The sequence below is a fragment of the Myotis daubentonii genome, chromosome 8 (genome assembly GCF_963259705.1).
Source record: "Myotis daubentonii chromosome 8, mMyoDau2.1, whole genome shotgun sequence".
Lineage (NCBI taxonomy): Eukaryota > Metazoa > Chordata > Mammalia > Chiroptera > Vespertilionidae > Myotis > Myotis daubentonii.
Genome location: NC_081847.1, coordinates 45,191,889 through 45,218,038, shown reverse-complemented (window position 1 = coordinate 45,218,038; position 26,150 = coordinate 45,191,889). Strand labels below are relative to the sequence as shown.

Below are 26,150 nucleotides of genomic sequence, written 5' to 3'. Positions count from 1 at the left end.
GAGACACCAATTTATTGTTTCACCTATTTTGAATTTATTGGTTGATTCTTGTCTGTGTCTTGACCCAAGATTGAACCTGCAACCTTGGCATATCAAGGCAACACTCTAACCAACTGAGCTACCCGGCCAGAGACAACATCAGTGAATTTTATAGAAATATAGAATCAGGAGTGGATGGCACAGTGACCTGAGATGCTTCACCATTTCTTCTGGTTTGATAAAATTTTTGAATTAGTATAGATTTGCTTTGTTGTTATAGGTACTCACAAAATGAGAACAGACCCACAAAAGCTCAGCAATGTCAGCAATAGCAAATTTCTGTTTGGTAGCTGAAAACACATTCTTCCTATCAGGCAAGACCTAGCACAGGCGGGTTCAATCTTGGGCATGGTTTCTAAAATCCTAGCAATTTTATTTGCTAGCTTAAAAGACTCTGTTTTAATTTATTTTCTACTTACAAAATACATGCTTGCTAAGTCAGACTGTTTTAAATTCAAAGGCAGCCCGGATAGTATGGCTTTGTGGTTGAGCATCGACCTATGAACCAGAAGGTCACAGTTTGATTTCTGGTTAGGGAGCATGCAGGAGGCAGTCGATCAATGGTTTTCTCTCATCATTGATGTTTCTATCTCTCTCTCCCTCTCCCTTCCTCTCTATAATCAATAAAAATGTATTAAATAACAAAGAAAAAAATCAAAGGCAGCATTTGGGTAATTTATTCTCTTTAGAAATTTTGTGACTATTCTAAGAAAGATAAATTAATGAGATTTTTCCCCAAGGGTGAAATGAAAGCTGGAATGTAATAAGTTACTGGTAGATAAAACAGGCTTTCTTTAATATGGTTAGTGCATGGCTATTTGGGAAATATTTTTGCCTTACTGAATTGGGATACTAGTTTCTATCTCTACCAAGTAAGAATTATCAATTACTTTATTTAGCTAAAACTACTAGCTTAGGACAAATAAACATTCTGTACTATAATGGTAGATATTTGTATGTTTTAAGTAATGTGTGTATACATGTGTACTTAGCACAAAATTAAATAGCTATACAAAAATTAAATATTCATATATTGTAAATAGCAATACAGAATTTTCTTCTTATTCAGATAAAAAATACCTTAGAATGACTTTACCACAACCAAAAGAATAACCTTTATCATGGGTGGAAATTACCCTTAAGTGTTGATTATTATTGATTAATTCTGATGTTTAAGTGACTCTCAATTGTTTAAAAATATGACTTAAATATTTTACTTCCCCTATAATTAAATATATTTAATATTATGAAGAATAATTACAATAACTCCATAACAAAGCCAGGTTAAGTCTTAGGAATTGTCTGTTTCTTTTAGTTAAAAAAATGGATTGGATGTTATGTGGCCTACATATATAAATATGCTTATAGGTCATGGCACATATATCCCCACAGTGCTATATTTAGAATATGTGTTTATATTCTAAAAGGTTACATAACTAAATAAAATGTTTTGGGAGTAAATTGTTTTTTATTTGATGATGAGACCTTTAAGCTTCAACATGCAACAAGAAAACTTATTTTTTATAGAAGACATTTACATATAAAGTTCTTTAATAAAATGAATCATTGCTCTCTATCAGACATAAAGATTGTATTTTTATAGTGTTTTTTGCTCCAAGGGAACTTGGTGGGAATAGGGGTAAGCATTGTGTTCCTAAATTGCTCACTTTTTTTCTCTTACAGCTTAATATTTGTGTATAGTCTTGGATATAAAAATTTTGATCAGCCCTGGCCAGTGTTGCTCAGTTGGTTGGAGCATCATCCTATACACCAAAAGGTGGCGGGTTCAATTCCTGGTCAGGGCACATACCCAGGTTTTGGATTTGATCCTGGTTGGGGCGTGTTCTGGGAGGCAATTGATCAATGTTTGATATCTCTCTCTTCTCTCTCTCTCTCTCTCTCTCTCTCTCTCTCTCTCTCTCTCTCTCTCTCTCTCTCTCTCAACATCAATAAAGCCCAGCTGTCCTGGCTCAGTGGTTGAGAGTCGAACTATGAGCCAGGAGTCACAGTTCTATTCCTGGTCAGGGGACATGCCCAGGTTGTGGGCTCAATCCCTAGTGGGGGCGTGCAGGAGGCAGCCAATCCATGATTCTCTCTCATCATTGATGTTTCTATCTCTCTCTCCCTCTCCCTTCCTCTCTGAAATCAATAAAAATATATTAAAAAAACAAACATATCCTAGGGTGAGGATTAATAAAATATTTGGATCATTCATAACCTCACCTTTCAGTTTTGGGCTCCTTGGACTGAACATTCTTGTTCTTGAGGTGATAAGAGAGTGAGTGGCAGGCTTGCACTTTTATCCAGGTGTCATTGAATGAAAGTGCCCACTATGTGCTGCTATCTACCCTGCACACAGCTTCAGTAATCTGTAAAGACATGTCAGTTTTTAGAGGAGGAAGGAACTCACAGTGAATTAGGAACAAAGGGAAAGAGGGTGAATCTAGCATTTCCCCACATTGATTCTGTGACGTCAGCCAGTGTCTAGAGAGGGATTTACAAGGTAAGAAATGGCTGTGGGCCTGGAGATAGTGTCATTTGACAATAGGATGATCTAATAAATGGCTCTAGCACGGCTCCACAGAACCTCTTACAAGTCTCACTGTAACTTCATAGATGTGAAGAATTTGAACACTTAAAATTCTGTAAACATTTGTGCCTCAGTCTCTTCCCCTCCCCTGTTTTTTCTAGAAGGCCTATTGATTAAAGTATCTACTTCTTTGTTGTGTAATAACTGATTGGTGAAATATAACTTCATGTAAATAAAATTATGTGGTAAAGCTAGTTTCCCAATAGTTATTTAAATTTCACATGTAAGTCAGGACTTCCGGAGATAGTGTCAAGGTTGGGAGTGTTTGGCCAGCTGTGATCTTCAGACCCCTCGCGGAGTTGCATCAGAGCAGCGCTCCTCACACATGCTACCTCTGTCCAGCTGCCTGAACTAGAAATCCAGAGATCTAGTCCTCATTCCTCCTTTGCCTTCACCTCCCTTCCATCCCCAATGCTTCATTCCAGCCTTGCCCATCCCCCCTTTCAGTCAAACCCCTTGCCAGTTGTTCTCTGTTTTGCTGCCAGAAGAGCTTTTAAAAATAATGCACAATGGGTCCTGGCTGGTGGCTCAGTTGGTTGGAGCATTGTCCTGTACACCAGAAGGACTCCGGTTCTATCTCTGGTCAGGGCACATATCTAGGTTGTGGGTTTGATCCCCAGTTGGGGCCTGTAAAGGGGGGGGGGGGCAACCGATTGATGTTTCTCTCTCAGATCAATGTTTCTCTTTCTCTTTTTTTTTAAATTAAATCTTTATTGTTCAGATTATTACAGTTGTTCCTCTTTTTTCCCCCCATAGCTCCCCTCCACCTGGTTCCCCCCTACCCTCCGCCCTCACCCCCCCCCACTGTCCTCATCCATAGGTATGTGATTATTTTCCAGTCTCTTCCCTCACCCCCACACCCCTTTTTCCCCGAGAATTGTCAGTCCACTCCCTTTCTATGCCCCTGATTCTATTATATTCACCAGTTTATTCTGTTCATCAGATTATTTATTCACTTGATTTTTAGATTCACTTGTTCATAGATATGTATGTGTTGTTCATAATTTTTATCTTTACCTTTTTCTTCTTCCTCCTCTTAAAGGATACCTTTCAGCATTTCATATAATACTGGTTTGGTGGTGATGAACTCCTTTAGCTTTTTCTTATCTGTGAAACTATCTGACCTTCAATTCTGAATGATAGCTTTGCTGGGTAAAGTAATCTTGGTTGTAGGTTCTTGGTATTCATCACTTTGAATATTTCTTGCCACTCCCTTCTGGCCTGCATAGTTTCTATTGAGAAATCAGCTGACAATCTTATGGGTACTCCCTTGTAGGTAACTTTTTCTCTTGCTGCTTTTAAGATTCTCTCTTTGTCTTTTGCTCTTGGCATTTTAATTATGATGTGTCTTGGTGTGGTCCTCTTTGGATTCCTTTTATTTGGGGTTCTCTGCACTTCCTGGACTTGTAAGTCTATTTCTTTTACCAGGTAGGGGAAGTTTTCTGTCATTATTTCTTCAACTAGGTTTTCAATATCTTGCTCTTTCTCTTCTTCTGGCACCCTCATAATTCGGATGTTGGTACGCTTGAAGTTGTCCCAGAGGCTCCTTACGCTATCTTCATATTTTTGGATTCTTTTTTCTTTTTGCTTTTCTGGTTGGGTGTTTTTTGCTTCTTCATATTTCAAATGTTTGACTTGATTCTTGCGATCCTCTAGTCTGCTGTTGGATCTCTGTATAATATTCTTTATTTCTGTCAGTGTATGCTTAATTTCTAGTTGGTTCTTTTTCATATCGTCAAGGGTCTCACTAGATTTATTGAGGGTCTCACTAAATTTATCGGCGGTTTCTAGAAAATTCTTGAAAAACCTTATAACCACAGTTTTGAACTCTATATCCAGTAGTTTGGTTTTCTCCATTTCTGTCATCTGTGACCTGTTTCTTTGTCTCCACATTTTTTATGCTTCCCTGTGTTGGTAGAGTGGCTTTGTGTGCTAGGTGTCCTATAGGGCCCAGTGGCTCAGCCTCCCCAATTACCTGAGGTGGACACTCTTGATGCACCCCTTTGTGGGCTTTGTGCACAGTCTTGTTGTAGTTAAGCCTTGATTGTTGTAGGTATCACTGGGAGGAATTGACCTCCAGGCCAATTGGCTGTGAGAATCATCTGTGTCTACGGTGGGAGAATTTCTGTGCTGGAGACACCCTTCTGGGGCAAGACTTGCTTCAGTGAGGCTTTGGTGCTCACTGAGTCTGCCCCCTGAGTGTGTCCCTTATGGATCTGAGGAGTTGTAATCTGGATGGTCCCACTCTGACCACTGGGTACACTGGCTCTTGGATCTCTAAGGAGGTGCTAATCTAGCCTCTGCCTGAGGCTACCCAGCAGGAGCTATAGAGAGATCGGCAGATTCCTCTTCTTTGTTTGGGGTTTGGAGGTGCCCAAATGAGGCCCAGCTGTGAAGCAGTGCAAGCTGCTGTGGGCCCTTGGGTCTTCTTTTGGAAGTTCTGGGTCTCTCTGACCCAGCTGCAGTTTGTTAGGTAATTTTAGATTGCAAAGGGCCAGGCCATTCATATGCAAAAGCCTCTGCACACAGCTTGGGTGGTGTGGGGTCTCAGAGAATCAACAGGGCAGAGCAAGCAGCTATGGCTGATCCTCAGCCCTGCCCTAAGAGGCCCCGGGTCTCAGTGTTCTGAGGTAATTACTGCAAGCATCTCTGAGAGAAAGCCGCCCTTGAGTTCTGCCTGCTGCCAGACAGTCCAGTTTCTCCCTGTATGAGTCTGGGTCCCCAGAGACTCGCCCAGAAATGGAGTTCAGAGCAGTCAGGAGCTTGTGACTCCCTCCCAATTGAAAAAGACAACGTGTCCTCAGTTGCCAGCCCTTTCCGCATGCGCCTCCATACCTCTGCACTTTACTTCCGCACCTCCTCTGAGTTTCAGTATACTTTTCTCTTTCCTTCCAGTTGTAGAATTTCCACTCAGCCAGCCTTCCTGTGGTTCTGGATGATGTCTGTTTTGTCTTTTAGTTGTATTTTTGAAGTGGTTGTGGGAGGCAGCAATTTCAGGTGTTTACCTATGCCGTCATCTTGGTTTTGGTCAATGTTTCTCTTTCTCCTTTCCTCTCTAAAATCAATAAAAACATATTCTTGGGTCTGGCTTAAAAAAATTATGCACAATGAGAATATTACTCAGATATAAAAAAGGATGACATTCTGATCCATTCTTCAACATGGATGAATCCTGAAAACATATTTAGCGACTGGGCCAGACATGAAAGAACAATTATTACCTGATCCCACTGATAGGAGGTACCCAGACTAGGCAAGTTCATAGAAACAGAAAGCAGGATGTAGGCTTGGGGGAGGAGGGAAGTGGGGACTTAAGTGTTTAATGGGCCCAGAGTTTCTGTTGGGAAGATGAAAAAGTTCTGGAAATAGTGATGATGTTTACAACAGGATGAATGTACTTACTGCCACTGAAATGTACATTTTCATATGGTTAAAATTATGTTTAAAATGATATTGACAATGCAGGTATGATTGACAGGTCCTACTCCTTACAGTGTTCAGTCTAAAACATGCCCAGTGGGGCTCTGGCCGGTTTGGCTCAGTGGATAGAGCGTGGGCCTGCGGACTGAAGGGTCCCAGGTTCAATTCCGGTCAAGGGCGTGTGCCTTGGTTGCGGGCACATCCCCTATGGGGATGTGCAGGAGGCAGCTGATCGATGTTTCTCTCCCATCCATGTTTCTGACTCTCTGTCCCTCTCCCTTCCTCTTTGTGAAAGATCAATAAAATATATTAAAAATAAAATAAAATAAAATAAAATAAAACATTCCCAGTGGGAAGGAGAGGGGCCCCTCTTCTATTCCTTGGTTTCCCACCAGATAAGAAGTAGTGCTTCTGCCCTCTCCTGGGGCCTCATTGCTCAGTACCCTCGCTGAGGATGGAAGGGGGAGGGAAAGGACCCTGTTTTGCATCCTTCCTCCTCCCCAAACCCCCTCCTGTCCTTTCCCTCTCCCTCCCAGGCCTCTCTGTCCTCTTGGGGTCAGGTTTTGCTCTCTGCCCCTGTGGCCACCTAGTGACCTGGCCTGTCAGGGACAGCTGCTCTGTTCATTAGGACCAGAAGGTGGAGGAAGTGCCATTTCAGATTTGGGGCCCTGCTGTTCCCTCCAGTATTGCTTTGGAACAAGGCCCGAGGCCATGTTTTACCCTCCACCTGTTTCTTCACCTGCTTCTTCCCTGGACTCGGATTGTGGAAGGAAGGAGGACTGTCTGCTTCATTGGTTGATGAGTCAGAACGGCTCCAACCCCACCGCCTTGCGAGGCATGCAGACTGGCCTTCTCTTTCCTACCTCACCCATCGTACCAGGAACAGCGAGGTACTGTTCCGGGTGCTGCACATATGTTAATGCACTTTACTCTGAACAGCCTATGAGGCAGGTGCTTTTGCTATCACTCGAATGATATTTGAGTCACTTGCTGGAGATTCCAGGCTCTGGTCCCCACTCCTACTCACACTCACTCACTCTGCCTCGTCTAGGCCTCTGTTCTTTTGCACATGCGTGTCTTCAGTTTTTGGCAGGACTGTCTTTGCAGGGGAAGGGCCCCATCATTTTCTGAGATTCCCCCAAACCTAGAATAGTGTCTTGTACTCAATACGTATTTGAATGAATGCATTCGTAGTGGGATTTGTTATACTAGTGTTTTCTCTGGGAAATATGAAGGTGAAGTTGAATACCTTATTTCTGAAATCACAGTCCTAGGCCATGGGACAGTATGCTCTGAATATTACCATTTCCCCCTAAACCAAAACCCATAGGTAGTGTTTTAAATACACAAACAAATTTAAAGATGGAAAGTAGATGGGCGGAGGGATCAATTGGGGTCGGCAAAATGGACCAATGAGGCACTAGGGGACCTTTTGTGGTGATGGAAATGGCTTGATCCGTATAGTGGTTGCACAGCTATGTACATTTGTCAAAACTCATTGAACTGTGCGTTTACAATACATGCATTATATTGTTGATGAATTTTATCTCAAAGTTGACTTAAACAGAAGCAAGAGGGGAAATCTTTGGGATTTATTATTTGTTTAGAAAGACGGATTAATGACTGGTGGCATTTGGTTGCAGCACTGTTCAATATTTTTGTCCTCTTTTTCTTTACCTCTTACCTTGCCTAAATGGAAAATCAACCCTCATTGAGTTACTGCAGCTGGGAGGGAGAAAAAACTGAAGTAATGAGCAGACTGACAGCTGACTCCCCACAGCGTGTAATTTCAGTACCAATGCCTGTAGGAAATCTTTGTAACTTCAGTTGGAGGCTCAGCTCCTGCGATGAATCATGGATATTGAGGGGAGGGAGGGAGATTGCAGCAATAAACACTCTGCTCAAAGAGAACGATCTTATGAATGGCTTTTGAATAGACTTATTTAAGGAAATATCTATAAAACCTACCAGGTTTTTAATGTACCATTCTTTTCAAGTGTTTAATATAGAATGTTCTCTGGGTAATTTGAAGAAGTCATAAGAAAAAAAAAATGTTCAGAGGCACTTTGAAGGGATGCTCCCTGTGTGGGGGGGAATTTACCCAGTGTCCCTTCTGGATGAAGGTGAGCCACCAGAAGGTGCTGGCTGCCTTGTAGAGTGGAGATGAACCTGCCAAATCTAAATTTGTTCAGCTGCTTTGTGGCCTGCCATAACTATGCACATGGACGCAGGAGTGGTATCCAAAGTTCAGAGGATCATCAGGTTTCTGAAGTTCCATCCAACAGAGGGTTGCCTTTAATCTGGGGCTGTCATAATGAATTCTAGAGTCAGTGCTCATTGAAGAAATAGATCTATATTTCTTTTCCTTTATTTTCTTTTTGTTAATCCTCATTCAAAGATATTTTTTCATTGATTTTTAGAGAGAGTGGAAGGGAGAGGGAGAGACAGAGAGAGGAAAACATCAATGTGAGAACTATACATCGATTGATTGCCTCCCGCATGTGCCCCAACCAGGGCCAGGGATGGAACCTGCAACCAAGGTATGTGCCTTTAACCAGAAATGAACCTGGGACCCTTCAGTCTGCAGGCCAACACTCTATCCACTGAGCCAAACCAGCTAGGGCTAGATTTGTATTTCTAAGTGTGAAGGAAAGTTTGCAACTCTGTCTATATTTCTTACTAATGGTCTTAGTACTTGCTGTTGGTGGGACCGGCAAATGATGGCATGTTAATGTGCTTCGTCAGCTCTTTTTGCTCCAGTTATCTGGAAGTGGTCACCGGAAAAGACATTGCATCTGTAAAGCTGATATTTCCTATCGTTTCCTCTAAATAACTATGAAAATGTTTTGCTTCTGTAGCTTGACAGGAAATTCAGGTGAGATGATTCATGTTAGAGCAACTCGTTAATTGGAGGATTTGTGTCTCCAGAGTAATATACTGAATTTAGGGGATTAAAGGCAGGGCTGATGAGAAATTACATAGTTCTGGGATCAGCAAATGATGGCCTGTTGGCCAAATCCAGCTGCGGCCTGTTTTTGTAAACAGTTTTATTGGAATGTAGCCCTGCCTGATCTTTGACATGTTGTCTGTTATCTAGGACTGCTTGCACAGTTTGATGGCAAAGAGTATCTGCGAAGCCTACGAGCCTAAAATTCTTATTGCTTGCCCCTTTACAGAAAAGTTGTGGATCCCTGACATAGGTAAAATGTAACAGGAAAACATTTAAAAGCAAATTGCCTTAAGGTTTCAGTTTGCGCTAGAATCTGTGGTGGGGACTGCACATGTGTGGTTTGTATTATGAAAATTCAATATTTACATTGGAAGTTTGGGCCTTCGGAGAGCAGGGCAGGGCCGGGGAGAATAGCAGCAGAGAGAGTCCTGCTCCCCAAGGAGCTGGCCTACTGGGAGAGTCTCATAACTTCAGGCTCCCAAACCCTTCCAGCCAACAATGACTTCATGTGTAGCCCCCCCGTTGGGCTGTCTTAAGACTGCCTTGAGCTACCATCTTGAGGCTTAGGGCTCCATTGCTGCCCAAGTTGGTGCCGATATAGGTCAGATGTGATGCTTAATCAAATAAAGAAAATGTGGGTGTCCTTTCTTGCTCTCCAGTGTCTCTGCAGTGGAAGCAACAATGAGTTTCTTGGGTTCCAATACCCTTTCTGGCTCTAACAGGTAATGACTGTGCTTTGCTTAGTGGTTCTATGCCCTCTGGCTCTAACAGGTAATGACTATGCTTTGCTTAGTGGTTCTAAGCCCTTTGCAGGGTCAATTGAAAATATTTGATCACTTGACGAAGAGTCTCCCTCAGTGCTCTGTCTGCCTTTCCTCCTTCCCGATGGTTCTCTTTGCATGATCTTCCTTCAGGTTGCACATCCAGGCTCCTTGTGGTCAGATATTTGTTTGCCATCATGTCCCTGGTGCCTTGAGCAATGCTCTGCACATGGTGGGGTCCCAGTAGATATTGGTTTTCCTCCCACATCGTATTTTGCCCTAGTAGATGCCCAACCATTGGGAAGACGTAGCATTTTTATTTATTTTCTATTTTATTTTTTTTTTTTGGCTTTACTTCTGTGCCTGACTCGTCAGTTCCTTCAGCTCTGCTCAGAATTCGAAGAGTTGGGGCAATTGATCATTTTCCCTTTGTTCTGCCTGTTGGTCTGTCTGATGGTATCTTTTATCATCCCTTCTCTTCAGGGAGCCAGGGGATCCCCTGACAGTCTTTTATATCTCTTCCCTGCTTTCATGACTGTCCACAACTTTTTATTCGCTGTCACTGGGTGACCGGAGCAAGTGAAGGTGAAGCAGTGTGTCTGATTAATGCCCGTGTTAACCTTGGCCTCCGTAGAAGCTGGGCAGCCACACAGGCTTCTTTTCAAGGGAGAGTTGGGACCACCTTCACCTAGTAGCAAGTTTAGGTAATAGACATATCTTACTTGATCTGAGAAGGTTGTTGATTAGACATAAAATAGTTATTCTTTTGATTGTTGCTACCATCAAAGTTGTGGCTGTTTTTGTTAGGGTGTTAGTGCTAATTAGACTCATTCATTAAACCAAAAGCATAAGGAAGAAGCTTCTAGCGTAAGTTGCCTCCCATTTATTTAGATGCTCAATAGCTCATGTCAATATGCATTTTGAGATCATTAACAGAGATTACTTATAAATTATCTGTCAGGCATAATTAGTATAGAACAATCAGCCTGACAGCTCTTGTCTTGCTGTCAGAAACCCAGGAGTGTGTTTAGCAGTTACTTAGGTCATAGATTATTTTTACTAGATGATACTCTCGGGATCACCTAGTCCAGTGCCCTCACAGATGAGGACACGGTGGTGCACAGAGAGGTGATTTGTTTAAGGTAACCTATACACCTAAAGGTGGAAATAGAGCTAAAATCCTCACCTCCTGTTCCCTAATAGTAATAATTACCTGATAGATATTAAAACAAACCAACAAAAAACCAGTGGTTATCTTCACTCATAACAATACTGAAAGTTATCTTTAATTCCTTAAAATGTCTTCATTCCAATATTCTTTGATTTGTAAATACACATCACTATACTGTGGATGACTCATTCATTCATCCTTTTTCCTGACTCGACTCAATGAAATACTCCTGAGTAAATACATTTCTGGAGACTGTGGTTTTGTTTAAGCTGCCTGGTTAGCTGTATTTTTGCAGCAGCAGAATCAGCACATGCAGATAGGCAGGTATGGCACCTACGCTGTGGTCAGGCCCATCAGGCCAGTGGATGTCCCACTTGGCCAATCCTTTAGTAGCAAGTCCCCCTGACTTTGGCATCCTGACCCATCTGCTGCTCTCTGTCTGTTTCACCATTGATCTCTCTGTCCCACTTGGGCCAGTCTGCCTCCAGCACTGTCACCATCCCCTATGGTCATTCAAGACTTTTAGGACAATTTTCACTTTCTGGATTCTCTGCACCATCAAATACAGCCAGCCAGGATGCTCATAGGAGAAAACAGTGCAAATATTAGAGACTGGCCAAAGGAATTCTCATTTGAGATGTGTCAGAATTTGCTGCCTTCCCCATTAACACAAAGTAGTTACACCAATTGTGCTCTAAATGGATTAGGCAGTTGTGCCCTGAACGGATTGCTCTGTGCTACCAGAGGACCAAAAGTCAGTGACATCTATCCTACCAAGCCATGCCCTTTCTTGCCACTAACCCAAGTGTGTACTAATGTCTAATATAACTAAGTGGTCTCGCCAGCTGAAATACCAAGTTAAATGGAATTGTAATTATTTTGTCTAATCCCATTTCAAATATTTACATTTTCTCGAAGAATGAAGGAAATGGCTGCATCAGAAAGACATGCTGTTTCAACAGTATAAGAAAAATAGTAGAGTGTCTAGTTTCATATCTGACTGATATTTTTCTCAACACAACCATTGAATTTAAGGTCCTCATTTAGATCATCAAATGGAACAATTCAAGGTCAGACAGACATAATCAATATCAGTTCTTGCAACAGTTCTGAGGCTCCATAATTAATGCCATGTTGCAAACCTAAATCAGGATGTATGAAGAGTCTTTGAAAGAGTATAATAGTGAAAGATTATAAGAGTAGAACTCTCTGGATTATTTATTTCATTGGCTCCCACCCCCCCCCTCCCCTCATGCCTGGACTTCTAAAAGCAATAGAGTTTATAAAAATTCAGTGTTGGAGACCTTTGTGATTTTACCAGTCACTCAAGTCATATTCACACCTTTTATAAAGATGCTTAAAATAACAGAGTTTGTTGTTGTTGTTGTTGTTGTTTTTTAAAGAAGAAATTTTAGCCCTGGCTGATGTGGCTCAGTTAGTTGGGTGTCATCCTGTGCACCAAAAGGTTGCTGGCTTATTCCTGGTCGGGGCACATACCCAGGTTAGGGACTCAGTTCCTGATAGGGGGCATCCAGGATGCAGCTGATCTGTGTTTCATTCTCACATTCATGTTTCTATCTAAAAATCAATTAAAAATATTTAAAAGAATTTTTATTTTGTGAAAATATGTAATGTTATAAAGTGCCAGATATCTATTGCCCCAAACAGTAGCAGCAATACAGACATTTTGATGGTTTCCCCCCCAAATCACTCCTCCCCCATGTAAATACATCTCCATTCGTTTTTTAAAGTATTTTAAAACCAAGGCATGTATTAATATTGAGTTCAACGATTAGTCAAAGCCTGTTATCTGCATATGGTACAATTGATAATTATATATGAAACTAAGTACTGTTTTATGAAGCTATAAGTTCTATCCTGTAAGCCATAATTATTTTGAGAATGCCCTCCCTTTTGGTGGTCTGTTTTTCTCTTTGCTCTTTACTTTAGGATCTTTCAAAATAAATTGTGGTGACATTTAAAAATTGTTCCAATATATTTCAGTGTATATTTGTTCTTATACATTCTAGCAAAGTATTCTTTCCTTTTAAATTTAATGAGTATTTGGGCATCCCATCTTGCCAAACACAGGCTTCTAAAGCGGTCACTGGTGTGTGCTTGTGTCTTTGACTATGAACTTGGAGTTTTCTTTTCTAGCTAATGTGGCCCTTGTTTCCATTCTCTTTCTTCTATATTGACTCACATCTTTTGAGTTTATGATGAAAGGGAGGAAGAATGAGTCATCATTAGCTTCGGTCTATAGTCTCATAAATGTTCTTCTCTTTACCTAACTAATCATCATCATTACTGGTTATGCTCCAGAAAGTAAACTGGAATGCAGTACCAGCTGGCTTAATAGAGATCAAATCCGTGAATAATCAGAGAGGCTGCTGTCAAAGTGGCTTGAGTGGTTGAGCACGGAGCTGTGTCACCGTTCTGCTTTTGTGTTCAGCCTGTATGGTAAGGGTTAGAGCTTACTTGGATGGAGTTGGAAATTTGAGGAGTATAATCTAATTTGAAGGAAGCTTAACAGCAATTAAGTGAACATTACTCGAAACATAAATTCATGAGTAAAATTGCATGTTGGTTTTGTTGGGGGTGGAAAAAGGTGTGGCAGGTCTTGGGGCAGGGCCAAGGGGAACGCTCATTCCTCCCAATCTGTTTGAAAGGGCAGTTCTTTGAGAGCCCGAAGTGCCTCTCTCTGGGCAGGTCACACACAGCGTAGCAGGGACAGTCGGGACTGGCGCTGAGTCCTTCACTGCCTGGCAGTATGTGGACTCTGAACTCACTTGACCTTCAGCCACAACTCCATCCTCCCTGCCTGGCCAGTGAGGAAGCGGCCCCATCAAAGTACATGCCCTTGACATATGCCTGGCTATGCTCATCTCTTCCCTCCCTGTAGGACCTGCTGTCCCTGCCTGCGCCTGTGGGAGGGTGCTTGCAGGTTTTGTGAGAACTTTGTTTCTTTAACAGGTATCTGTATCACAAACCTCAATATAAGAGCTAAAACTAGAAAACCCTTAGAGATGGGATCTTTCAGTTACTCTTGTTAGGAAAAAAAATCCCCTAGTCAGTGTCACGCCTGCTATATAAAATAATCCTGTGGTTGCTCACCTCCTTTCCTTTGCTTGGGCTGATTCTGACCTGAAAAGGACCTGTCCTCTGATTTTACATGTCCAAATCCTCTCCATAATCCACACTAGTCCCTGAGCCGTCCTGATTCCCCCAGGTCCTGTAGGTCACACATCACTTTGTGTTTATAACTGCCGAGTCCTTTCAGGCTGGGAGCTTCTTATGGGCAGTGACAAGGTCTTAGCTATAAGGAACAAAAACAGATACCATCATGCTTGAAACATGGTAGATATTCAATGAAAATTTGAATGAATAAATGAAAGGAAGAGAAAAATATATACAGTCATTCTTACCTAACTTTAAATTGCTTAAGTGTTGGATTTGGGGCTGATTCTTCTTCATATCCTACAGTAGCTGGATTTGTGCTGATAGATACTCTTTTTTTAAATTTTTTTTTCAGTTTTTTTGTGACAAATTGATTGACAAATACAACTCTAAGATATTTAAAGTGTACAGTGTGGTGATTTGGTAAATGTATACATTGTGAAAGGATTCCCCCCATCTAGCTGATTAACATATATGTCACCTAACATGTTTATATTCTTTGTTTTTCCTTTTGGTGAGAACATTAAAGTTCTACTTTTAGTGGATTTTAATTATTCAATAAATATTTCTTGAATCAGTGGATGGATAAATAGTTTATTATGATATGAACTTTCTGAATGCTATATTGCTATATTTTACTTTTAATAATGTAATGTAGGGGCTCTTACTACAGCTAAAATATTTTTAAAATATGTTGCTCTCTTGATTGTCACTGGTAATTTTTTTTTTAATCCTCACCTGAGGAAACATTTCTACTGATTTTGAGAGAGAGAGAGAGAGAGAGAGATTGCCTCCCATACATGCCCCGACCAGGGATCGAACCCACCACAGTTTGGTGTACAGGATGATGCTCTAACCAACTGAGCCACCCAGCCAGGGCATCATTGTTAATTTTTATCAGTGATTATTTTTTACTTTAAACTTCTTCTTAATTTTGACTTTAACACGTGGCATCTTGTGCATTCTTAATTTCACAGAGGAAGTTAGAAAAAGAAGGTTCACCCTAGCTGGGTTGGCTCAGTGGATAGAGCGTCGGCCTGCGGACTGAAAGGTCCCAGGTTCGATTCCGGTCAAGGGCACATGCCTGGGTTGCAGGCTCGATCCCCAGTAGGGGATGTGCCGGAGGCGGCTGATCACTGATTCTCTTTCATCATTGATATTTCTATCTCTCTCTTCCTCTCCCTTCTTCTCTAAAATCAATAAAAATATATTTAAAAAAAAAAAAGAAAAGAAAAAGAAAGTTCGCTTTTTAAGAAAAACATGGAAGAGCTTTTCTATGTCGTTAGCTCCTGCCTCTGTGTGCGGGTGGGCTTCCAGGACTAGCAATTATTTCTACAGTAGTGGTTGAGTAGTTCGTTTCAGAATCATGGCTCCATCCAGAGACACATTGGAATGCTTTCATTAGGAAATGGAATTGGGCAGCCTTTATCGCCTCCACTGGAGCACTAAGGGGTTCCTCCAGCCCCAGTTAAGTGGTACCCAGTTACTCTGCTTCTGGTGCACACCAGGAGGCTAACACTGTGCTCCTGTTTTTATGGCGAAAGCTGCCTGCCAGTCTTCTGACAACCTTTCACTATATAACATTTGATTAGGATCAGTTCATTAATAGTCTTTGCTTGTGGTCATCTTACTTGGTCAAGCCTACGTAGGCGCGAAATGAATAGAACTGCCTGAAAAATCCTCATGGTCCTATGTGCCTTTGTGACCCCGCTGCCTGAAGCTTCATTGCTGCTGGTGGTTTCGGTTGTGGTGTCTTCTACTTTGTGTCTTGTTTTGTTTTTGTCTCTTTTGAAACCAATTGACAAGAATTACCTTGGTTCAAAGGACTTGGTGGAAATGATAACAGATGCCTGTGTGTGTGTGTTCTTGGCATCATTCCAATGACCTATGAGAGAGGAACAGGCCTAACCCATATAAAGGGGCAAGTTAGTTACACAAAGTACTTAGGTTGTAAAGTTGCCTGCATTTGGCAATGAGTACCTACAAGAGGAGGAGAGTCAGTGAAAGAAGGTCAGAAGATTGAAGGAAAGAAATTTACTTTCAGAAAATTCTGCAAACTAATTGGAAGCAAGAGAGTTTCTCTGATGTATTAGAAGAATAATCCAGTTCCACTGAAATATACAAAACAAACAGTCGCCCCCTTTTATGAAATATGGGGGCACTGTGTACCCATCTATCCCAGAGGCATCTGTGCCTTTAGAAATGAGCAAAGTGTGTGCCATGACAAGCCGTCTGTGATAAGCCATTCACCGGCCACTGGACATTACAGGAATCCTACGGTCTCACAGGTGGGGCAGTTTTAAGCGTTTGACCTAGTGTCAAGACTTTTGAGCAGTGGTGTAAATCCATCAGATATGCTGCCGTCTCAGCTTGTTTGAAGTAACTAACTTTGTCTGCATTTTTTTGTCTCCTTCAGAAATGAATACACCTGAGCATGCTTGATGCCTGTGAGCTCCCCCATCACCTCACGACGTTGGGAAGCCTCCGAGAAGGCAGGTGCTGGAGCAGTGGCCTCTGAGGGCAAGCTTCTTCCCTGTGGCCTTGACCTTCCTGTACCCAGTGCACGATGGAGACGCTCTCCCAAGATTCCTTGCTGGAATGTCAGATCTGTTTCAATTATTACAGTCCCCGGCGAAGGCCCAAGTTGCTGGATTGCAAACACACCTGCTGCTCGGTGTGCCTTCAGCAGATGAGGACGAGCCAGAAGGACGTGAGGTGCCCGTGGTGCCGAGGCATCACCAAGCTGCCTCCGGGCTTCTCCGTGTCACAGCTCCCCGACGACCCCGAGGTCCTCGCCGTTATCGCCATCCCGCACGCCTCCGAGCACACCCCGGTCTTCATCAAACTTCCCAGCAACGGGTGCTACATGCTGCCCCTTCCCATCTCCAAGGAGCGCGCGCTGCTGCCCGGAAACATGGGCTGCCGCCTGCTGCCCGGGAGCCAGCAGAAGCCAGTCACTGTGGTGACCATCCCTGCGGAGCAGCAGCCTCTGCAAGGCGGGGCTCCCCCGGAGGCAGCGGAGGAGGAGCCAGACCGGCGGGGCGTGGTGAAAAGCTCCACTTGGTCGGGGGTGTGCACTGTGATCTTGGTGGCCTGCGTCCTGGTCTTCCTGCTGGGCATCGTGCTTCACAACATGTCTTGCATTTCCAAGCGCTTCACTGTGATATCCTGTGGCTGAAGCGGGCTGCGGGGTCGTGACTGGTGGGTGCCAACTCGGGGTGGAGCAGGCGTTGATGATGGGACTTGGGTGAGAAGATGGGGGCGACGCTGATCATTTGGTGCCAAGCGCTGGCCTCCGGGCTGCCAGTTGATTAACCCAAGACAGACACGGAGGGGCAGAATGTGAGGTCTCAACAAAGATGCCAGACGGGTCGCTCTGAGCATTGATGGCGCAGCTTCGAAGACGATTGCATGCATCCTCATAGTCATTTATAAAATGGACTGTAACCTACGATTTTCCAAAGTCACGTGATGAGATAGACATATTCTACTTAGATGTTGCCCTGTGCAAGTGCATACGATGTGATCTTCTCTACATGTGGTAGATTAAAACCAAGATGCTATGTGTACAAGTAGAACCCAACCTGAGAATGAATCCATGACCAATTCAGTGACGACACGCAGTGCTGTTTTCTTTTCTTTTACAACCGAAACCCAGTCTTCACTTAGTTGCTAAGGCTTTTTATACTTTTTGAATGGCGCCCGAATTAAACTAAGTTAAGCGGACCGTCGTTTTTTTGAAGAAACTATTTGAACAAGTGTTTCCAATGTATTGTGTTTTGTTTGTCGTGTTCCTTCATTTTTCTTCCCTTGTAATTAGAGCTCGATATGTGTTTATTAAATGGAAAGCTCAACAGGGGAGCAATAAACTGAGTAATGATGAGAAATGCCTAATCCCACAGGAAAACTATATGCCAATTTTTCTCAAGCCATCTCACAAAATAAGAATTTTAAATGTAAATATTGTGTATTTATATGAGTGTGTGTAATTCGGTTTACCTCGGGTTTTGAATCTTTACAGAAGAATCTTGGTAGTAAGACTCAATAGGCATGAATGAGTGCAGGGTCTGAAACGGTGCCACCTACCTCCTGGGCACTGGGACCCACTCAGTGAGGAGTCACACACTCGTCACCTCCAACACCTGCTCTTCTTTTGTGCAGTCGAGTTGTGAGGCACAAATGGAGAGTAACAGAACCTTCTGTCTTTTCTCCCAGTCTGGGAATATTGTAATAGTGTTCTTAACCGATGATAAACCTGGACTGGCATTTTAATAGACAGTCCACAGTTATTTTTTGAAAGAGATTATTGTTCCACGAGAGTTGAACCATTCCGAATTCCAGTTTCCTTTTGTTGTATAAGTAAGAATATCCCTTATATCTGGAAATGTGTTTTTATTGAGAAAAGTGGTGAGGTAAACCTAGAACTCACATTCTCAATTTAAATGGAGCAGTTCATCCTAAATTCTTAAGTGGGTAATGGTCTGTAGATGCTCACAAAGAAAGATTTGCTAGATGAAATGACGAATTCCTATGCTGGGTGTGTGTGTGTGTGTGTGTGTGTGTGTGTGTGTGTGTGTGTGTAAATAGCTGTGAGCTTTACAGCCCTAATTTCCTTTATGACATTCCTGAAGAAAGTGGTATGTGACAAGGACTCCTCTCATAAATATCTGTGTTTATGTTCCATTGAATCCATGAAAATAGGGGAGAGGAAGATAAGCAGTGACTGGCTCCAAAAAGCAAGCTGGAAATAACCCTCTAAGATGGAGACAATTTAATTTACTTCTATGCTAGCTATGACCTTTGAGCAGCACAAAATATGCACATTAAAGTGATGGGAATTAGGAGAGATAAAATGACAATATAATGACTAGAATCCAGAGCCAACACTGTTCATTGGTGTGAGGATTCAATAAAAAAAAATATGAACTCAGGCTTTTCAAATCTTTCAAATCTTTCATAAGACCTTTAGGAAATGTATTTGAAAGCTCAAATTAGATATTAGGTTAAAATGCCATTTTATTGTGTAAGCTATTGGGCATTATACAAAAATCTAGGATTTATTTGGTATTAATAATTTAGGTATCATATTAGCTGAATGCTATCCTCTGTTATGTAACATAATATACTGTTGGGTTAATGTCAATTTCTCCAACTGAACCAGGCTGCTGTAATGCACATCTGACCCAATTTCTGTTCCTTTTGGGGGAAAAAAATAACACCAAAAACACAGAAATGTTGCATTGAGAACACTACGTTTCAAATGGACTTTACCCTTGCAATTTTAAGCCATGCCATATTCCAAATAATTTTGTAAATGATATCTACATATGTTTATGTACAGTAAGAAATGACCGGCCGTGTAGTGTAGTATTTGATAGACTTCTATGTGTTAAGTAGGTTATATACAGACACTAAAGTATGTGATAGTACAGCGCCCTGTGTTTCTTAGTGTAAAAATATTGAGTCAAGTTACCATTCACGTAACTTTTATTTAAAAACAATCCGATGCTAGAGCTGCAATTAAGCAGTGCGAAGTTAATCAGCTCCGTGATAGAACCTTGACTTTACAACCTAGGATAACAATAACAACCAAAAAGCAGAATTTTCTATGTGAGTCTTACTGACATAAAAAACACTGTTTGAATGAATTCTGCCTACAGTTACTTGTGCACCTGTTTGTTGGGTGTACGTGTGTGTGTGTGTGTGTGTGTGTGTGTGTGTGTGTGTGTGTGTGATGTCTTAGCCTGCCAGATAGAATTTTTATGGACTTGATGTTTTAATGGTATTTGGCATCCCATTGCTCTGGCCTCTTCTGGCATTAACCCATGACACTAACAACTCGTCGACCCCATGTGACCAAAGTCCAGTGGCACAATCGGCCAGCATTGACAGTTGCATATCAATGAAAAAGTCACAACTGAAAGCACAGAAAGTTAGAGTTGAAAGCAACCTCCAGTGGCTTCATTTGTAGCTGAGTCCATTGAGGCCCACAGACTGATAGAGCTGCTTGAAATTCTGCAGCAAAAGGGAGACAAGAACTTCGTACTTCTTCCTAGGCCTGTCATGGGCTCTGCATGATCTTCAGGGTGGATGAGTACCCTTTACTAACTCAACTCTTGCTTTAAAGTGTGTGTGTGTGTGGTGTGTGTGTGTGTGTGTGTGTAGCTTTCTATACTGGTATTCATTTTAGTTAGCATCTACCTCTCTGGGAAATGAAAGGAAGGTTGATTTAGAGGATGAGTTACAGAAGTTTAAAAGAAACCATGTCATTTGAATTTTTAAAATTGCAAGCCATTGGTTTCCCTCCATCCTTCCCTTCTGTGTAAAGGACAAGTGTTGTGTAAATAGTAAACTATAAGAAGCATGAATTTTCACCTTTATTAATGATCTTGACCTAAGCAAGAGAATGCTTAATATGTTAAGTAGAGCCAAGTAGGCTATCAAAAAGCATTGTCTTTGGAACATTTTTTTGTACAATAACCTGGGGCATAAGTTGTGATGGAAAGGCAAATCATTTCTTAGTTCCAGTCATACTTTATGATCAGAAAGCTTTAAGGTATTTTCTTTAAACATATAATTAAGTTTAATCTTGCTCACGACTGAATAGTGGATCCCTTGAAGGTTAAACCATTGAGGATGCAGCCCTTGGGATCTTCTAGGTTGGCACTGCTCAGTAGAACTTTCTGTGATGATGGAAATATTATGTAGCCTATGCAGTCCAATACAGTAGTTGCTAGCCACATTAGCTATAGGCAGTTGAAATGGGGTTAGTTTCCTGAGTTACTGGATTTTGTGTTTTAGTATTTAATTTTAAGTTATTTAAGTTTAGTAGCTCATGTGGTTAGTGGCTAACACATTGGATAGCACAATTCTGGATGGTTGTACAATGATATCTAGCATCAAAGTGTTAGGAGTAACAGAGTAAGGCTAAGACAGTTCGTGGTTTAGTAGTAACATGCAGTTGACTAAAAACAAACCTTTCTGGATTTAAAAAGTATATGATCGCAAGTATGATAGTAAAAATTCATTGATTGCCCTTTGGGGTTATTAGATACTTTGGGTCAGAGCATGATCAGTGAAGCTGAGAGTGCTTTATGAAGCCCCTTTTCTGGGATCATTTGCTGCATGTGAATTTATTGTCCAAAAATAGTAGTTGCACAGTAGCTGTGAAACATTCGACTTTCGACTTGCAAGTTTTGCATGACCTGTAACTGTGAAAATGTGTTTAGGGTCTTATGGCCAAAAAGTAAATGTTACTGTGGGGGAAAAAAAAGCCTAATGAAATCTCTCTTCACTTCCAGCATCTTACACAGACTTCACTGCTGCATTAGTAAGGTGTGAGGTGTAAGAGCAAGCATGTTTCACAGTGTTCATAAAGAGTGTTTTTGTTTGCCCTTGAAGTCTTCCAGTTTGTTATTGTATGTGGTGTGGGCATATGTGGGCATCATTTTTCATTTGCCAGACTAAAACATAGGTACTATTTTTAGAGTCAGATTTGACATTGTTTTAGTCTTGCATTTTATTTTCATTATCATGGAAAGAATAGAAGATTTGCAGCCTGGCACAAAGACACTTTTTTTTTTTTTTAACATTCAAAACATTACCCATGGAAGTTACTAAAATTGCTTTTTAAGTGAGTAAGTGGAAGCAGAAAATTCAGTTTGATGATATATATATATATATATATATATATATATATATATATATATATATATCCATAGAAAGATCAGATGCTTCCTGATAGTACAGTATTCCACTCTAGATTTTTATTTTAAAAGTTCCCATTGCTTTATTTGAAAACCCATGCTGTGTCAAAATTGGTTAGTCTGTTTTTAATTGTTTTTAGAATATAATGTAAACCAAATGCATTTGCTTCTAATTAGCAGAATTGAATCGGGACCCCCTTGACTGCCCCTCCTCCCCCCGAAAGAACTCATCAATGGGCATTGACCATTCTTTTTTAGCTTGTTTATGAAAATTACTAAAAATTATTTTTTGCCAAAATGATAGCTTTTTGTTAGACTTACAAGGAAGTTAGAGGTGCAGAAGTTGTTGGAGGAGTGATATGCAAAAGATCTGAATTTCTTCTCTGAGAAAAATGCTGCTGCTAATCCATCAGCATTTTGTTTCCACACAAGACGAGTCATCAGTCAATTGCTCTGTCATCCTTGACCTAGAAGAAAGGAGGAGTTCCTTCCCATTTCCATCATTCTCAGTAAAATATCACCCACAGAATAATCCTTACCAAAACAGACTCCAAAGAAGAGTGAGATAGTCAAGATAATTTGGTAACTGTTTTGAAAATAGTAGTTTACTTCAAAAGTGATGATGATTAGTTGCTGAATTTTGTTCAACATGAAACACTTCTTAAAAATAAGTGGATATTTAAGCCATTGATTTTTCTGACAATTGATTCACATATAAATATAGATATATATGTAGATACACAATTTAACAGTAATACGAGTTAAAAATCAAGTAAAAATGTTGTTTGTCATGTTTCCAATTTGTGGGTTATACAATGTTGAATTTAGATGTCAATATCTTAATAAATTGTATTGACTGCATACGTTATGTCAAACTATCCACTATTGTGAATGTCTATATAATCAAAATCTTGAGACTTTTCAAATCTAGGAAGGGGTGGTTTCTGCATACATTTTATTGGAAATTTGAAGACCATAAGCAGGTGGGGAATTTAATTTCTGTCTTCCAAAAATACTTCTTGTTTGGTTTTGCTCAAGTGGTCTTGGGTAGAGCACCGTTTTTCCTGAACTCTTAGAATGTGGCTCTGATTTTTCTGCACAGGTTTCCTTGCCCAGTTGAGCCAATGACCTTTATTTATTTTTTTATTTTTTCAGGATTCACTGCCTGGGATATCCCACTATGTATATCTCACTTATGGTGTAGTGGTGCTTGAAAACACTCATCTCATTAGCTAGACTTTATTATTCTAGTCTAAGGTTTTTGATACTATTCATATTATGATCTTTTTAGGGACAATCAGTAATATTTGTGGTAAAGTACTGAGGGGTCTCTTGAAGTTTGCAACAGCATGTATTATATTTGTTTTCTGGGAGTGTTTTCTATAGCTGTTCCTGTTCTACAGCACCACTCTGAACTCATCACTGTGGGATGTAGGGCTAGCAGCCCACATGAAAGTCTCTATGACCTCCCTGGGGTGTGAGCTATTGAGCTGTTCTAACAAGAGTTTCCCAAAGATATGCTCAATTTTTAATTTGCTTTTTGAGAATCCAGAAGTGGAAGGTTTGATATGATGGTGGTGAGGGAGCCTAAACTGTAAGAGGAAGGAAATAGATGAGATAAATGCCCCTTAGAGGGGAAGGAGTTAACATGTCATCTCTGTTTAAATAGTGGGAGGGTGCATTAGCTGGTATTTTACACTTGCTTCAGATAATTCCTATTCAGGTTTTCCTAGCTGAGGGATAACCCAACTATGAAGTAGTTCCTGTGTGGGAGAGATGGAGATGTGGCCTTGGGTCTAGAGCAAAAGGTGGACAGATCTGTCTAGCACAGTGGTCGGCAAACTGCAGCCCCTTGAGTGTGGCTCTTCCACAAAATACCACGTGCGGGCGCGCACGTACAGTGTGATTGAAACTTTGTGGCCACACTCAAGGGGCCAAAGAGCCTCATGTGGCTCACGAGCCGCAGTTTGCCGACCACTGGTCTAGCATAAAAGGGAAGGAAATCTGTAGTGGGATTATAGCTCCAAAACAAATTGTATAGGAGCTGGAGGTTAGTCGCAGTGGATTTCAGCTGGAAGAAACTCACCAATTGGAAATAGTGGCCAAGCACAATTGGTCATTCCAGTGTGATCTCCCAAATTCAATTCAGGATGTTTAAATTGAATACAGGGATTGTCAGCATACTGGGCAACTTCAGAGCCTGCTCTAGAGTTGGTTGCTGAGTCATAGACAAACACTAATCACATCTTAGCCATGGAATGCAATGACTGTACCTATGGATGTATCCTGACTTGAATAGGTTAATACTATTGGAAAGACTCTTGAGAATATTTGGTTTCTATCTGGTTGTTGTCATTTATTATATTTTTTCTTCCACCACTTGTTCCTGTTTGCCCCACTTGACAGTTGCAGGTGGGAGGCTGGTGTCAGCAATGGGTGGTTGTGAGCTCCCAACATAAGCCATGCAGCTGCTCCACGGGGTTCCTGCCATTACGGCTCCACTGGTGGGTTCCCAGGATAACTAATACTCCAGTCAAATGGCTAGATTAATGCTTCGTAGGGGCTGTTCACTCAAGTCCTTGACATGTTTCATTTAAAATTATGTGGATTATTTTAGGAGCTTTTCTTTTAAAGGGCTGAATCGCCCTACAGATAAATGAGCTGCTGGGCTGTGTAGAAAATATTGTCCAAATGTTGCCAAATATTGACTTCATAAGGGGGCTATCAAGCTGCTGTTTATAAATCTGAATGTCTTGGAAGCATTCTTGCTTGCTCTCTCTGTTGTAGATGGTGTCTTAGCAAGTCCTGCGTTTTTCCAATGAACCCAATTTTAATATATGGTATTTTTGTATGCCAAACTGGTGTCTTGTCCTTTGTATATGTGGTAATGTTGATTTTATGACTACTGTTAAAACACATTTGCTATGATTAAAATTCATAAAATGATTTCAAATTGACTCATGTGTTGGTTTTTCTCCCCTGCCCCTCACAGAGATTTAAAAATATGGCTGGAATTTTCATCATCAGCTATTCTTAGATTTTAATAGATTATGGTGATAAAGCAACAAGGAGCTCTCCAGCCAAGGATTTTAAGTGGAGGTGACCTTCAAGTAGCTTCTCTGAGAAGCCAAAGAATGCATTTATAACGAGTATGCCCAGGCATGTTTTTGCGTGTGTGTGTGTGTGTGTGTGTGTGTGTGTGTGTGTGTGACTTCTGGTGGCCCTTACCTTTATCTTCCATTTTTAGGAATGATACTATGTGTGTATGGCCCCAAGTGGACCATCTCATACTGAGTGGAGAACAATTTTATGCATGTGAGGTGAGAGGCAGTGTGCCCTGCCTGGGCTCTGAATCTGGAAAGGTATTCTTTTTTTTTTTTTTAATATATTTTATTGGTTTTTTACAGAGAGGAAGGGAGAGAGATAGAGAGTTCGAAACATCGATGAGAAACATCGATCAGCTGCCTCCTGCACATCTCCTACTGGGGATATGCCCGCAACCCAGATACATGCCCTTGACCGGAATCGAACCTGGGACCTTTCAGTCCGCAGGCCGACGCTCTATCCACTGAGCCAAACCAGTTTCAGCTGGAAAGGTATTCTTCAATAAATGTTTTCATCACTGGGACAGTGTGTTTTAGAAAGCCGTTTTTGCTGAAAGCATCCTGTCTTTCAATGACTCTGGATCATGTCAAAGAATTTCAATTTAGCAGGTGGCCTACTCCTAGTTAAGGAGTTATCAATGAGCAAATATGCACAGATGCTAGGGTAAGCATGCTTTGGCTCTGGCAAGTTAAAAAATAGTCCCCACAATTTAAAAAGTGAGAGGCCTTAACTAGTTTGGCTCAGTGGATAGAGTATTGGCGGAATGAAAGGTCCCAGGTTCGATTCCAGTCAAGGCCATGTACCTTGGTTGCGAGCACATCCCGGTAGGATGTGTGCAGGAAGCAGCTGATCGATGTTTCTCTCTCATCGATGTTTCTAACTCTCTATCCCTCTCTCTTCCTCTCTGTAAAAATCAATAAAATATATTTTTTCAAAAAGTGAGAGGTTACTGTGATTCAATACCCATTTCTTATACCAAAAATGAAGCTTTGGATAGGGAGCCCAGATTTTTTTGAAAGTATGAAAATTTGTTTAGCATATTTTAGAAGTTCTGGCATAGATTTCCCTGGTCCCAAGTACAGGAGCCAGGTGGGGGGTGGGATAGGAACCGGGGAGGGATACTTTTTAAAAATATATATTTTATTGATTTTTTTACAGAGAGGAGGGGAGAGGGATAGAGAGTTAGAAACATTGATCAGCTGCCTCCTACACACTCCCTACTGGGGATGTG

General features: G+C 41.3%; 1 protein-coding gene across 13 annotated transcripts in view; it reads left to right on the top strand.

Annotated features, from left to right (window-relative positions):
• The window catches only part of RNF152 (ring finger protein 152), a 433,790-nt gene that overhangs the window by 52,224 nt on the left and 355,416 nt on the right, over positions 1-26,150 (top strand). For 12 of the 13 annotated variants that reach the window (XM_059706255.1, XM_059706260.1, XM_059706259.1 and 9 more), the window contains one exon: positions 16,525-24,767. In XM_059706255.1, the coding sequence (XP_059562238.1) occupies positions 16,675-17,286 (612 nt within the window). In that variant the 5' untranslated portion in view covers positions 16,525-16,674 and the 3' untranslated portion in view covers positions 17,287-24,767. Of the gene's footprint in view, positions 1-16,524; positions 24,768-26,150 lie in introns of those variants that run through there. The other variant, XR_009454104.1, reaches the window with a different exon arrangement.